The sequence below is a fragment of the Anser anser genome (assembly GCF_964211835.1).
Source record: "Anser anser genome assembly, chromosome: 10".
NCBI classification, from domain to species: Eukaryota; Metazoa; Chordata; class Aves; order Anseriformes; family Anatidae; genus Anser; species Anser anser.
In genome coordinates, this window is record NC_139730.1 from 9955055 (window position 1) to 9970822 (window position 15768).

The window sequence follows — 15768 nt, forward strand, 5'->3', positions numbered from 1 at the left end:
GTTTGCTTTCAGACAAGGAAACACTGCACAGGAACTTGCAGGACTATATCTTCATTTAAGGTTATTCAATATAACAGTGATGTTAACCTAGCCTAACACTAGATGAGACTGACACGTTACTGTAGTAATACTGTAAGGATACAAGTAAATGCATACATATTTTTGTGACACAGGTATACAAGTAAATGTAGCTCACCTATCACAAGGTTGAGCCTACAAAGTCATACAGTTTTACTATGCATTCCACAATTCCCCCAAGGAGGAGTTACCAGATATGTTAATAAGAGCCTTATTACATGACCATACATGCTAAAAAACAAACAAACAAAAAAACCACCAACTTAAAACAGAAAGACAGAGGAATTGAAGAGGAGATCCAAATCTTTGTTAAGTTAAACCACAGAAAACCAAGAAATAGTTTCAAGAACATTCCTAGTTGAAGAGCCAACAAAAGAAAACTTGAAGTAACTACTTGGTGAAAAAAAAAATCTATGTGGAAAGACTGGTTAACAGAAGGGATCTGAGTTTTATAAACCACTAGGTTTCTTTTTTGGCTAAGAAAAAAAGACTCATTCAGAAGAGCTGACTTGGACTTAAAATGAGGAGAGGAGGAGGATGTTCTGGTATGCGCAATGAAAAAAAAAGTCTGAAACCACAAGAATGAAAATCCAAATGGAGTCAATAAACTAACAGTGCAAGTGCCAGTGTCTACTGAAATTGCTATAGTATCATATATCAATGGCTTCATTTCTGTGTCTCTTGGCTGATTCAAAGTGTCATCATGCTTGAGGGTGATAACCATAAAGAAGAACTAAACAGTTCCAGTGCTCAGAGCATGTTCCTGTTCTTGTAAGTACTGAAAGTACCCAGGAGATATGCCACTTGCAAACAAGATTAATACAATTTTTAAATGTTCTTTCTCATTCAAGCTTGACTGTGCTTTCTGACATGTCCCTGTCACACTCCCCCTTCCCACACATGAAGATTACAGAACTAAATGTAGAAGAATTCAAGTGAGGAATGGTGGTGCAGTGATTCCAAGCCTCTGTTATGAGGAACTTTTTCTTGTATTGCCAGTGAGAGATGCCAAACACACAATTTGGATACCAAAACAACATTAGACAACAGGTTTAATCAGGCAGCTGTAATACAACTTCCCTGCATGCCTCAGTAATATGCCATTCCTAACACTGCTGCTTTCATGGGTAAGCAGTAGCTTGGTTTTGCGCTTTTTCACTCACTGGACTCTCTCAGGACTGCCATCAAGAGTGTCAAGCTCTGTTGATTAAGACACAAGCTTCATATTGTAGACATGCAGCCAAAAGGCCACAAAGTAGGGCACTGAAAACAAGGACTAATTTCAAAGAGATTGACATATGCCTAGAATTTTCAAACCGTAACACTGGTCTGAATAAGGCCATATTTGAGCCGGTAACTTTGTGTTTACATGCAGTCCTCAAAAATAATTGCGAAGCTTTATACTTCTTGCCTTGTCACATAGATTAGGTAAAATTCATAAGTACTATTCATTGGAAGCATCAGAGAATATGTATTGCCATTCACACATCTAGTAAGTATCCCAATTCAAATTCATGAGACCAAGTATCTTTTAAGATACAGTAGTTTCATGTGGAACCACACATTTATATTGTGTGTTTCAGATTAAAGTGAGGTGCAAGTGCCAAAACAGATGGTCCATCAAAAGATCCCCAGACTCTTTACCTGTGCCTTAAACATCTTTGATGCTTTTTACTCATGTCCCAAGTAATTATTTAAACCATGTGTGTACTCTCCTCGAAAATTACTACACCAGCATCGCTACAGGATCTCTCAGTTTGTTTTTCAGGTGACCTGGGTAATGCTGGCTGAACTGAAATAGCTATCTGTGATGTCAAAAACTCCTCGCAACACAAGGCCATGTTTCTTTCAGAACGAGATATGACAAACAGGGGACTTGGCTGGATAAGCAGTAGCAAAGCAGACCGGCACTTCACCAAAGCATTGTATAAACTGTAGTGTTTAAGCCAGGAGTAGAAGCTACAACATATTACCTTCTGCTCTAACTACAGTCATGACCACATGTCTAGGATCAGACAGCCACAGGTGTCGATAGTAGCTGTCCCTTAAATTCTATTTATTATTCTGCTTTCTGTGTAACTAATTTCTAAACTAAGTGTTCTAAAACTCAACCTCATGTCCACCACCGTGGCTAGAAATGCCGTCTTTTACTCTTTGAATTATCTTTATTTTCTCTTTGTATTTCTTTGTTTACTTTCCTAAAATATCTTTTAGGAATCAATATTTTCCACTCTGAATGTCAATTCTTTATATCTTAATCAAAGATCTTACTCAAGTGATCATTCCTAATGAGAGTATGACTTCTGGTAATAGAAGATGAAAAACTTTTCTCATACTAACTGAACCAACTTACCTGCTACTCTGGCATGTACTTTTCTGAAGAACTACCAGTGTGCAAAGAAACACAAACATTTCAAAGAATAAGATGTAGATGAAAGTTGTAGATTAGCCACTTTCAATTTTCTCCTGTAAACACTCTTGAAGAATTGCCATTACTTACCTCCTCCACATGTCACTGTGCAGGGGAAGAACTCAGTTTGTCTCCACTGATGACTGATAGGTTGATAGAAAAAGAACTGAACCACACTTTCTTTGGATCCAGAGTACCTGGTCTAGAGAAATTTCCATTACAACACATGTGTATATTGTACTCCACTGTTCATGACATTTCAAAACATAATTTATAGGTAACTACAGTGCAGACAGTAATACGACAAGAGGCATAAAACCTCTAGAAATGCCAGAGTAACAGTAAATTTAAGTTTCCAGTGGTCAAACTCTTGTACATTACTTTGTTTTTCAAATTTTTCAAGGTACTAATATGACTATTTGATTATCAATCCTTGCTTGGCAAAGTTCCCAGTTGTATTCTTCTGCCTAATCTCTTTATCAGCAAAATATTAAAAATTTGCTGGAGGGGAAGTCTAGAACTGACCTAAACATACTAGTTCATATTTAGGCAGGTATTACTGCACATTTAATATCAAAAGTGCAAAGTAATAAAACATTACTGAAAGCCAATTTCTACAGCAAAACAGATAAAGGCAAGTGGCATGATAATACTGAAATACATGCCATTTCCAGTGGAAAATTGTATGACTACCTCCCTTTGGCAGTTATTGATACATTTCTACTTTAAAAAATTTGCACATATATGATACAAGACATCGATATGTGATCTGGGTATAAGAGAATTAGAAGCAGTAGTTGGATCAGCAATTTCTAAAGGAGATTTTAGGGTGCTGCTGGAAGCAATGTTCAGATTCAGTAGGTGGCAGTCTTCAATTGGATTAACACCAATCCAGTGCACAGGACTATGCTGTTATTCTTTCAGCAGTATTTAAAAGAAAAGTCCTGGACATTTTTCCATTAAAGATGCCATAGTACTTTCTACCACACTAAAAGTGTTAACCTCATAACATTTTAATTTGTCTGGATATGTTTACTATAAATTAATTCTGGGCTTTAATTAGGATTTCTTATTTGCTATATAAAAGATTTTGTTGTATTACTATAACCTGATGGACAGCCGCCTACTCTGTTACATATACTTGCAATATGTTAGTAGACTTATACATACATACACACATCGCACCTTCATAATGAAATCTGCTCCAAGAGGTCCTTGGATCTTTATGATTTCCCTGTCTGTACTCTTCTGAAATTCAACAGTTGTATTTTCTATTACAAATGTTCCAGGAGCATCAAAACTGTGTTCTCCTTTTTCTCCTTGTAGTGTCTTTGACTCTATAACTAGGGAAGAAACATGCAATTTGTAAATTTAAACAGGACATTTTCTCTTTTCAAGGAACTCAGAAAGTATTGTTCGTAACTCTGCATTGCAAGAAGTAGCAGTATAAGTGCATTAAAAGAATATACAGAATATCTGTGAGAACGTTAGACACTTCAGACTATAGGTTGATGCATGATTGCACGTGTCAACACAGGATCATACTAATCCTTCATACCAAAAGCACTTCTAAGACAGTTTTTCCTAGAACAAGCGCTCGACACAGTTATAAAGCAATACATTCAGCAGGACATGCTTAAACTCACAAAATGGATAGAACCAATACACAGAAAAATAACTTATACTTGATGCAACTCTAGAGTAGCGGTTTCAGCAATCGGTCTCCAGAGAAGCCTGAATGGCATCAAACTCACTGCTCACCTCAATACTTTTATCACTCTACCCATTGCAGAGGTCATAAACTTAACTCAAAATATTTCCCATGTTAGCAAAAAACAAGGCCAGGAGGTCAGTAGCTGCAGCAATGCCTGATGTATGTCCCTTTCTCTGAACAGGTGGTGATGAAAACCCTTTTTGTGCTGTTCTGCATTCCTTGGAAACAGATTAAACTAACAGACCACAACCTCCAGAAGACAGATGAAGGATTTTAGGATTGAGTCATTTCCAGCAAACTGACTGAACTATAAGCTGACAAAGCTAAAGGAAGATACTCATAAGGAAGGCAGAATTTCTGGGGTCTGCATAATACAATGTATGTGTACAGCAAGACATGACTTGAAATACACTGGTCTGGTAACAATCCATCAAGGCAGTTTATGAGGAAGGCATGGACTACATATTACTATAAATAAGCTCAAAAAGTGTTTGTTTTTTTTTTTTTTTAATAATTTTAAGTGAAGCTGCTGTTTCACCAACTTGTGATCATTTTAATTTATGGATGCAAGGACTGCTCTGTTTATAGCTCTACTAACTTTGCAGCTACAAATCCAAGAGTTCAGGTGCCACAGACTGACATGTGGGTCAGTGGTCAATGTGGCCACTCCAGTACTATTCTGCAGGATTTTATCCACGTCAGGTGAATGCTGGCATGGGAATCTCACCTGAAGATTCCACCTTCATCAGGACTACTAGCAATGGGCCAACTTTATGTCTGCTGTATCACTGATTTTTCCAGCTAGCCACTTAGTCTATACTTTCATTATGTTGCATAAAGGAGAGCAGACTATACTACTATAAGCCTGTCATGGATAAAGGTGTATCAGAATGGAGTAGTTTCATACCAATAAATACTGTACAGGCAGGACAAAAATAGAAATACTAATCTAAAGCATTTTTATACTTTGTTCAAATGTTGTAAGCTTATATTGTATAAATTATGCAGACACAGTTACAGTGACCTAATGCAGTTTACAATATATAATGTGTGTAGACGTATCCCCAGAGACAGGATCAGATAAATTAGTCTTTCTTTAGTGACTCCTCATTTTTCTTCCTCAGCCCACAATGGCCAGTTCTCCCAACTACTCATTTCTCGACAGAGTTACAGTTATTTTGCAATGAAGAGCATTCTTTTTTTTTTTTTTCTTCTAATAAAGGCTTATAAAATCACTAATGTGGGCAAAAGATATTTGCATGACATTGAAAGAAACCCCTTTATCCCTTTTCTCTTCAGATTGATTTATGAAACGAAGTAGAAGAATGTAGAATAATGTCCTTAAAATAAGGAAGGACTCATTTCATTTGATCACAGCCACATGGCCCCTTATCAATGGAAGAATAAAACAACCAGTTACAGGAAAGGACAAACTGGCAAGCAGTAGCTGATCTGTGATCAGCAGCTTAATTAAATATATATATATTCCTATAGTAATTAAAAGTTGCTTAAAAAAAAAACCAAAAAACCCACCAACACACCACCAAAGTTATGAATCAGACTCAAGAACTGTTTCTATGATATCCGATACTGAATACGAAATTAAGAGTTTCTCCTTGTACTTTGTACCAGAACCCATGATACAATCTTACAAAGTAATGAGAATGGAAAGTTTTCCAGAAGACATATAGAAAGACCTGCAAACCAAAACCAAAACCAAAAAACAAACAAACAAACCAAAAACAATCAAACATACACACACCAAAGAATCATGAAAAATCAGAATAAGGTACAACCAAACAAATTCATTGTTTATCAGCTTCACCAAAAGCAAAGCAGTGCAAGTACAACAGGAAAAAATAGGCCCAACACTTCACCTAGACAGGAATATACCCAAGTGTATTTCTGTAAGTTGTATAAGTAGTTCACTGATTTCCTTAAGAACAAGTAAATACTCAGCAGCATTTACAACTGATGTGAGATACTGGAGTTTGCCTTTTGGGGACTTGGTGGACACCTACATAAAGGCATTAAATTTTGCTTTGAAGTCATCTGAAATACCACAGATACTTTCAGAATTAGGGGATATCTTAAGTGATAAAATCAACCCCCCAGTAATTCTGAAGAATGGTATATTGCTCACGAGCACATATAACTCCTAGATCTTTCAAGAAAAATAGCTGCAGTACAGATGTCATCAGAAATTCACAAGTTCTTCCAAATCAGAACTAAAATACTGAATGCCTCCCCACAAAAAAGGTTTGGGCAATTCAACCTAGCTCCCTAATGAAGCAACATAAAAAAGAAGAAAATGATTCAAGAGATTCACAGCCATTTTTTGATACAGTTTAAGGAAGTCTTCAGAATGCAGTAGGCTCTACTGTAATGAAGTCAACTTACAGCACTACGCAAAGGTTGTTTCACAGAAGCTGCTTGTAACATGACTTGGAACAACACAATTTTGCTCATGATTTCATGAATAATGAGTTCACAGAAAAATGGAATAAGGCAATGCTGACTGTAAAAAAAAAAAGATACGATACTTAGTAAGATAAGCATCATTTTAATGAATAGTTAGAAATAACCTATTAAGCACTTTAAAGTGCTAGATCTTGACAGTCAGCTTATTTTATCCTGTCTCATGGAAGAGATACAGAGTTTTGCAATTTAACCCAAAGGAAAAGGACCAAGTTTTTATCTCCTAATCCTGTTACTGAAATCAAATACAGAGGTACTCCCTTAAAAACTCTGCAGGAGAAATCAAAATTAAAGATATACTAGATGTAGTTTTTAAATAAAGGACTGTTAAGGAAATTGTAAAAAGTTAACATAAAATCTGTCATTTTTGCAGGAAAAGGCTTTGGAGGACCATCTAGCCATGAAAGCGTTGTCATTCCTTGTAAGAAATCCCATACTGTCTTACCACAAGGTTTTTACTTTCTCCTCTGTCTACACTAAATGTGAAGTGGAGAGTTACTACTCTGCCCGTACTTACTGTGACTGGACTGTGGCTGCCTCCAGGGCATCTTCTCCACAAGAAGCCAACCCTCTAGAAATTGATTTTAATAAACAGGTAGAAATGCTCAGCTCTATGTGACAGAGACTTTATGCTAGAGGCATACCTATGCCTAAATAACGTCATTAAAATGTCTGTCATGCTCAATGTAATGTCACAATTGTATAATACAGCCTATTATTCATCGAGGTTAGCTATCACAACACAAGTGAGAGGTTAAAATAGCAGAAAAGCAATGGTACCTTTGATTTTGAACCTGGAGCTCTTAGATGAGCTCAAGCTTATCTGAAAGGAACCTTTTAATGTGTTATAATTACACTCTTTCTCCAACTACCTTGTATTTTTACTACTTTACAGTTATTTAATTTCGACTAGATAATTTATGTTAAGAGCATCTCTTTTTACATGCAATGAAAACATATTCTGAATGCTGCACTCCAAGAGCATCTTTACTGTCTTCTTAAGTTCTTCTAAAACACAAATCGGGAGCACGCCCAACATAGACAGAGATGCCATTCTAGAGTAAATTAACTTCCTCAAAAAAGCACCAACATTATTCCAGATTTTTAAATATTAGGTTCCACTATTCTATGGAATAACAAATTCTATGTATATGTTATCCTATATATAACAAGGGTCACATACATGGCTAGAAGGAAGTTTAAAGAATGATGCTTCTACAAAATGACTTTTCCTTGGTCATAGGGTAGGAATCTAGTGATGAGTCAACTGTACTTTGTCAAAGAGGAAAAATAATTCCCTGGGAATCGAAGTTCACCATTGTCTAATGCATTTAGATTAGAAACAAACAGATATAAACAAATCACAGAAAAAGCAACAAATATTTAGATGATTACTACACATATTTGTTTGTTGTTTTATGACAGGTTTTTTTTTTTCCCTGACAGCATTACAAAAATATCCTGAACTCAGCATTCTTGGATTAAGCTTTTGTAAGACTTGACCCCAAACTTACACTGCTTAACATTAAGTATTAATTCATGGTGTGTGTTATTCTGTCATTTTATTGAATAAGAGTCAAATCGGCGGATCTCAAGTACCTCCAACTTCACGTAAAGTCAATAGGATCCTCAGGAGTATAGGACTCCTATGAAACTAGAGTTTCAGAGTTTTACTTCAGCGGTAAGGTTCCCCATTCTAAGTTAGTGAAACATTTCCTTGGGTCTTTAGGACTCCAGACGTGTAGGACAGGGAATTCTCCTGACTAATCACCTGTTTCTAACAAGATAATCACAGGTGCCAAAGACCTAGAACAGTCTTACTTTGTGTTACTTCCCCTGCCAGGATTAAAAAAATAAAAATAAACCCCTATGAAAATTTCTTACCAGTTGTAGCTGGAAGATACACTGCAAAAGCCTCCCACTCTTAGTGGCAGGCAGGAGTACAGCAGAGCGGCATGGGGAACTCACTGCAGATCTCCCACTGTGTCTAGGGATGCATGGAAGAATTCCAGGGAAACAGCTCCTGCTCCCAGTGCAAGGAGGAGCAAGTAATGTTGCTGCTCAAAAGCTCTCTTATGGGTGCAATTTATTCGTACATAGTACAAGACAGGGGCCCAAAATAAAACAATTAATTCTTTCGAAAACACAAGCAACATTGTCATCCCCTTAGTAACTGTCAGAAGACAAAGCAGTGCATAGATTTATAGCTAAATATTGTCAAATAATGCAAATCACTGCAAGTGAAGAAGAAATTGACAAAAAGAGGAAAAGAGTTTCAGTTCTTTTTAGTGAAATTTAACCTCCCTAAGTTCATGAACTCAGTTATCTAGCATTAGCCACTTGTAAAAATATTCACTTCTGGTTTTCCTGTTTCTTCTGCTGGAAGATTAATTTCAGGGAACTTTCAGTCTTTCTTTTGATTATAACGCTCTTAAAAAAACTGATCAAAAAGCTATAATATAGTCCAAACCAAAATGAAACCAACACAGTGAAATATTTCATTCATAGCCAGTTTTATACAAATTATTTGGTTCTTTTCCACAAAATAATTCACAAAACCCAAGCAGATGGATGTAAGAGGGACCTATTTGTTAAAAAAAAAAAAAAAAGGCAAAAAAGTACCATCAAAGTAACACCCATGCTCTCTGATGACACTGTTACTTATGTTAAGTTGTCCATAAACATAAACAAAATACCAGCTACAAAGAAATAATAACTCTTTCCTAAAACATAAGCTGCTGATTGCAAAACAATGTTTGGAGCATTTATTTGTTTCAAATCTGTTATGCACTACAGCTCCAACCAGATTTCCATTTTTGATTAATCCAGCAGCTGTGCTTCCCTGGAACAAGAGCAGATCAGAAAGCCCAGGATGAAGCACAAAAGAACACAGGATAAAGGGAAAAGTGCCAGACACTCCATAGTGCTCTTTGAGCGTTTGCTATTGCTGCTTTTACTTGAAGAGCAAACATAAACAGGCAACAGGAGGCAGTATAAAATTCTGCAGTAAATAGTCTCTGCCTCGCCTGGTAAACTCAGCTCCTTACAAGCCAGGAAGAACATGTCTGACAAATGGAGCTTGAAATTATAAGTGATTATTTTTGAAATTCTGCCTTTACTTTTACTTATACCAACATATTGTCGCTGAAGCCCATGAAGTTGCAGACCAAAGATCACTTTGGTCAAATCAGATTGAAAGTGATAAACACCACCCACAACCGTATGTACAGTTAGAAAGGAGGACAAACAAATAAGCCCGAAGCACATCCTCAGGAACATAGGTTCTTGAGATCTGACTAGGAAGCAATGCAATTTCCAACCTTCAGCCCCACTGCTGTCTCTTGTTTTTCACCTCTGTCATTTTAAATACTTTAGGTAACAAACGTCTAAATCCTCACAGATTTGCAAACAGATGTGCTGGGGGAAGTGGTTAAAGGAACATTTCACAATTCTCTTCCAGCTAGAGAACTAGCTAACAAAGGTAATGCCAAGCCACAGCTTCTTTATGGAACCACCCTGGGTAGGAAGCCAGGAGCACTCTGTACTTAGTTAACGAGTTGCTGCTGCATTCCTCTGGAGCTTTCCAGAAATCCCCCAGGAGCCACTGAATCCAGTACTTTTTCCTCATATGAAGTTGAAACAACAACTTCCTTCTGCAGAACTAATAAGAAAGACCAAAACAAGAGTCCCGACTCACAGTGATCAAGACAACTACTTCATATACTCCTTGCAACATTTTTGCATGAATATTAGTTATTTTAAGATTAAGTTTTGCTTTGCACATTGTTGATATCAGTATTATGTCTAGGAGTGACTCCAGAGCTGCTCTAAAATGAAAGTCTTATTCAATTTTCTTTCTTCAAAATGACAGTATTTTCTTCAAAGCAAACAGAAAGAGAAATTTTCTATTAAAATGCATTTCTTTCTTCTGTTTACATATCACATAGCAATAAAAGTCCTTTTTACATCTGTGATTCAGACTAAACCCTCCACTTCTACTAATAAAAAGTTGCTCTAAATGTTAAATGAATGATTTAGTTCACTGCTTGGTATGGCAGCCCCACTTACCATTGAAATGATTAGGTCTATATCTAGAGCAGGCTGATGGGTAAAGAAATTACCATAGATGCTATCATCAGTCTCCCAGTAAAAAATAATAAAAAAATAATAATTAGGAAACCTGACAGAATAGCAAGCTGTTTCTCGTAGATCATCATGACCAAAAGTGTTACAAGGAAACAGTGCTTGTGTAGATTATTTCATGTCTTTTGTTTACCTTACTTCATTTTATTTAGATTACTTTTACTTGAACACTGCTCATCGACCAAGTGTCTTTAGTAGCTCTTAGGTCAAAGATATGATTTCAATTAGACGATTTACATGCCTAGTGTTAAGCCTGCACTTAAGTGCTTGGCTGAATTAGAGTTAACATAGCCAACAGCTTGCAGGATTAAGCTCACACATGTCCATAATTGCTCATACTTTCAAAATCACAGGACTGTGCTAAAATCCAGATGGAACTAAATCACAATGCTTCCTTCCCACAAGACATGGAAATTATCATCTTTGATCCTTTTATGGATTAGAATAGTTGATCTAGACTCCACAGTCCATTACAAGTCTCTTCTCTATCTGAAACTCTTCAACAGAAATCTTGTGCTGGGATGAGTACAATCGATCCCCCACAAAATCCGTTCAAAGTAATTTTGATGGAATGGTTTGCATGTATTTTAAGACTGTACCTAATTTTACATTTCTTGTATAAGAACTCTTTGTTTTAGATGAATTAAGAAACTACCAGTATTTATACTATTTCTTTTTACTAAGTAGACTTTTGGTGTTCAGTAAGACTATGTCAAAGCTAGACATTGAAGATCAGAAGAGGAATCAAGGTCATGATCTTACCCATATTCTCAAAGTTTAGATGAGTTCACATACAAGGTCCTTCTGCCTATGAATAAATACATAAAACAGCTCACTCATACCAAGGTGTGCTGGTCCTTTGAGTGTAATTCTCACACTGCGACTCCCATGTGGTACAGCAATCACGGTTTCTTCCCCTAGGAAAATTAAAGAACTGTTTTAGAAGTTATCCTACATAAGGGAATTTGCACATCACATAACTAGACTGAAAACTGTCAAATGTGTCTAAGAAAATATTGAACAGGTTTCACAATTTTTCTATTAAAAATAATCATGTTATTTTATTAAGTACAGTATACTGAGTCCGTTTGCTATGCTATGTAACTATTAAGACCTACACGTGGACTTGTAAATCTTTCTTGCTATTGGAAAATTATTTGCTATTAACAAAAACAACCGAAATGTCAGTAATGTATTAGGAACATATTTACACTCTGTTGTCTTAGTTTTATTTCCTAATCACCGAATTGACATAAGGAATCTGCTAAGTAGTACTTCCCCCTTACAAAAACCTGCAGCTGTTCAGTCTCATTTTGCCCACACCTCATTTCCTGCTGCAGGTCACAACTTTAATAAGTGGCAGGACTTACAGGAAATAAATCATCTACTTAACACCAACCCTTAACCAATTACAGACCAGTTAAAAGCAACTATATATTAGCTATAATGTATATATTATAACAGCGTCTACATCTAACTTACCATATAAGATCATTCCTTCCAGTAAGAGCCCCAATTTAAAATTAACTATAAACCAAACCAGCCCTGAATAGAACATGTCAATACAAAACAGCTCTTGGCTGCCTAAATAGCCTCTTCATATATAAATGTACAACACACTTACTTCAGTGCATTTTACAAAGGCAGAAAAATATTACTTTCCATTTCAAACATAGGAAATCTATTATTTGCACAAGCAAACTGAGTTAACAGTCAGAACAATAGACTAGAGTCTTCCAGGCAAACAAGACCAGTGCTCTCAGAAAAGGGTATGCACAATGCACAACAGGATATCCACAAAAGAAGGGGAGAAGAACCAACATGTTTTCTTCCATTTCCATCGTGGCCCAGCTACAGTACCACTTTGAGGCAGGACCTGCAAACATGGGCCTTTTGCAGGCACACCCCGCAGAGGGTGCTCTGTTCAGTGATGGCATTAACATATAACAGGAGGCTGGGGTACTGGGAGCTCATTCTTGCAAATTCAAAAAGTAATTTTAGCTGAAGGTCAGTGATGCATTGCTCCAGAATTACTCATACAATATTTAGAGGAAGAATATTTGAGTTTAGTTTGAACTAAAAAAGAGTTGAAGAATGTTTCTTTCCACTTTAAACCAGACCCTTTTATAGTAGATGCTAAATTATCAGCTTCTGGTTTACATCTCCTTAGCATAAGTATGAAATTCTGCCAAATGTTCAGGATACTTCAAGCAAATACTGCAATTATTTTTTCTGAAATAAACACCTTCTTATGTTACAATTTTTATATCACCAATTTCTAGGAAGGTCATTTAAATATAACAATTTATTTTGGATGTAATAAAATATGATCTTTATTAATTTCATACTTGGGTATTCCACCAGAGTGCAAAATACTACAGTAAGAACAATAATACATTTAAGGAGCCCTGGAAAAAACATTAACTACTGAACCACTTAATATCTTCTTGCATCTTGGTTTTTCATCAGGCGAACTGCTAAAGATAGCCAGAAGGTAGTGGATGTGTATATCTTTAAAGCAAGGAAATAACTACTGAATTCATATGTACTCTACAGCATTTGAGAGAAAGCAGGTTTGAGGGGCCCATCTGTCCCTACTTGGTCAGGGATTGTATCCCGTCTTGACAACCAACCAGCAGTTACAGCACAAAGCCTCAAATAAGAGTCTGATCGTGACCAGTTTTAAATACATGCAACTGCTGTTTTGAAGTGGAACTGAGGGCACTCTGCACTTAATGGACGAGGCCCAGGTTAGCAGATGTGCAGAGATGTGTAGGACTGCTCCTCCTGAGAACAACCAGGGTCATTCTGCTGTGCTTCCTCCACCTCCTTACAGCAAGCTCTGCTCACCACAGCAGGCCTTGTTGATCCCTTTTCAGGATGCTTCGCATTCCTTTAACAGTACTACAGACATTCCACCCTCACCAAAGCACTCTCTGATATGGTCCAAAAGTCTCATGGGGGTGCTAAATTTGGTGTTTCTCTGCAGCAGAAACAATATTACCAGAAAGTATTTTATTTGCTTTAGAAGAGATGACTAAGTTCACCACCACAACAGTGTTTGACCTCTGCAGCCCCACAGTACTGTCAAGAAGTCAGACATTATGAGATGCTTGTATCTTACTGAGGTAGATACAGCCTGGGACAGCCTTATCCTGAGATGAAGTAAATTATAGTGATGGAAAATATATATATATATATTTTTTTTTTTTTTTGAAATTCTGAATGAAGATACGGAACTGGAAGACAATGGGACTGCATTGATGTAAGGGACTCATTCAGTTTCTCCTGAAAGACAGCTTTAACTTCCTACCAAGTGGTAGTTATGACTACCCATCTCTGGCTCCAAAACCATATATTCCAAAGGTCTCTGCTTTTCAGCTGTAACCATGCCATTCATATCCTTAAAGGGACACAAAACACTGTAAGCCTATTTACAGATGGTTCTTAGGCTGTGCAATCAGTAGTATCCATAATGTTAAAAACACTGCACTCTTATGAGGACATAAAGCAGAAACTGCTACACTGAAATCTGTACTTAGAATTTCCAATTATCTTTTTCTTTTTTTTCTTACATATCTTCAGATGTAATTATTGACCTTGTCTAAACTGAAAAAAAAAAGTTCCAAATCATCTGAAACACGCAGAAACATTGGACTATAAAATCTGATTTTAGAGTCAAAAAGTTCTCCTTAATAACTAAGAAACAGATGAGTGAGATGTTGTCCCTCTCTTCTAGCACTGCTTCAGCTGTATGGGTTTTGGAGGGACTCTGAGGCATCTTTGGCTCCTGGTTGACATGGGCACTCTGCTCTTACCCTGGGGCTCTCAGCAAATACTTGTGCACACACTACACACAACACTTGGCTGATTAAGCTCCTGGATTGCTTTTACTTTAGATGGCAAGGTTTGATCCTGTTTCTGTGGTGTTAATGTGGATTTAGATTTTGGATTTCACTGAGAGCAAGATCAGACTCCCTGCTATGGTAAGACTGGGAGCTAATCCCCAGGATCAAAATAAAGAAGCCACATTCCTGAGCTCAATCCAATTCAGCAGGTTTTATTTATTTTTCCATGTGGGCCATGGTGGACCCATTTACTCTTTCACATATGGGCCAGTTGGGATTTTTCCTTCTCTCCTCTTACTGCAGGGCAGAGGATTTATTTCAGGCCTATAAAAACTGTTTCTTTCCATGTATTTGCTCAGCACTTATCTGCTGGTCCTCCAGGTCTGACTGAAGGCTTCTGTGCACTCAAAACACAATAGTCCAGAAACAACTGTCAGCGCAAGGGAACTGAAAATCTCAAAACGTTTGGAGACATTACAGTGGCTCCCCTCATCTACTCTGATGTTATGTTTCATTTCAGAAGACGCTAGTGCTGGGGTGTGTGCTAACCTGCCTAATGACAAGAATCTACAAAATAATGTATATACTCTTTAAAAGGCACCTGACCTAGATAAGTATGTGCTACTGTAAACAGCAGCAGTTATGCACTTAACCCTAAGAGTCACATGGCAAAATCTGTATGCATACGTCCTCTGTCCTTGAGTCCTTCACTCTCCAGTCTCACACCCTCCCACCTCCAACCCTCCAGCCCCTGGTCCTCTGACTCAAGTCTGACTCCTTAGCTCAGAGCACCACTCCTTGCACTGCTGAGTAATTCACGTGCAGCTACCTGCTTCTGAGATGGACACTGTGGCCTCAACTTATTTTAGTTATCTATTTTCTACTACAACTTTTTTGGGACACCTCTTTAAAACGCGTATGCACTGGAGAAAATTTAGATGAGCAGTAAGAAAAAGACAGATTGGTTACTCTGGCTCTGAAAACAATTTTGGTTGGAAAGGACAGGAATCACCAACCCTATGGAACACTGCAAGATACCATCACCTGAGACTCCAAGTACACACAAGAATATCAAAAAACATCCTTCGTACAAGCTC

General features: G+C 37.2%; 1 protein-coding gene across 13 annotated transcripts in view; it reads right to left on the reverse strand.

Moving 5' to 3' along the window:
* ADAMTSL3 (ADAMTS like 3) overlaps positions 1-15768 on the reverse strand; it is a 200663-nt gene that overhangs the window by 58368 nt on the left and 126527 nt on the right. For all 13 annotated transcript variants that reach the window (XR_014588478.1, XM_083849612.1, XM_083849611.1 and 10 more), the window contains 3 exons: positions 11666-11740; positions 3674-3831; positions 2579-2690 (listed from right to left, as the gene is read on the reverse strand). Coding sequence is in view for 12 of the 13 variants with exons in the window: in XM_083849612.1 (XP_083705738.1) it covers positions 2579-2690; positions 3674-3831; positions 11666-11740 (345 nt within the window). In the remaining variant the exon portion in view is untranslated. The remainder of the gene's footprint in view (positions 1-2578; positions 2691-3673; positions 3832-11665; positions 11741-15768) is intronic.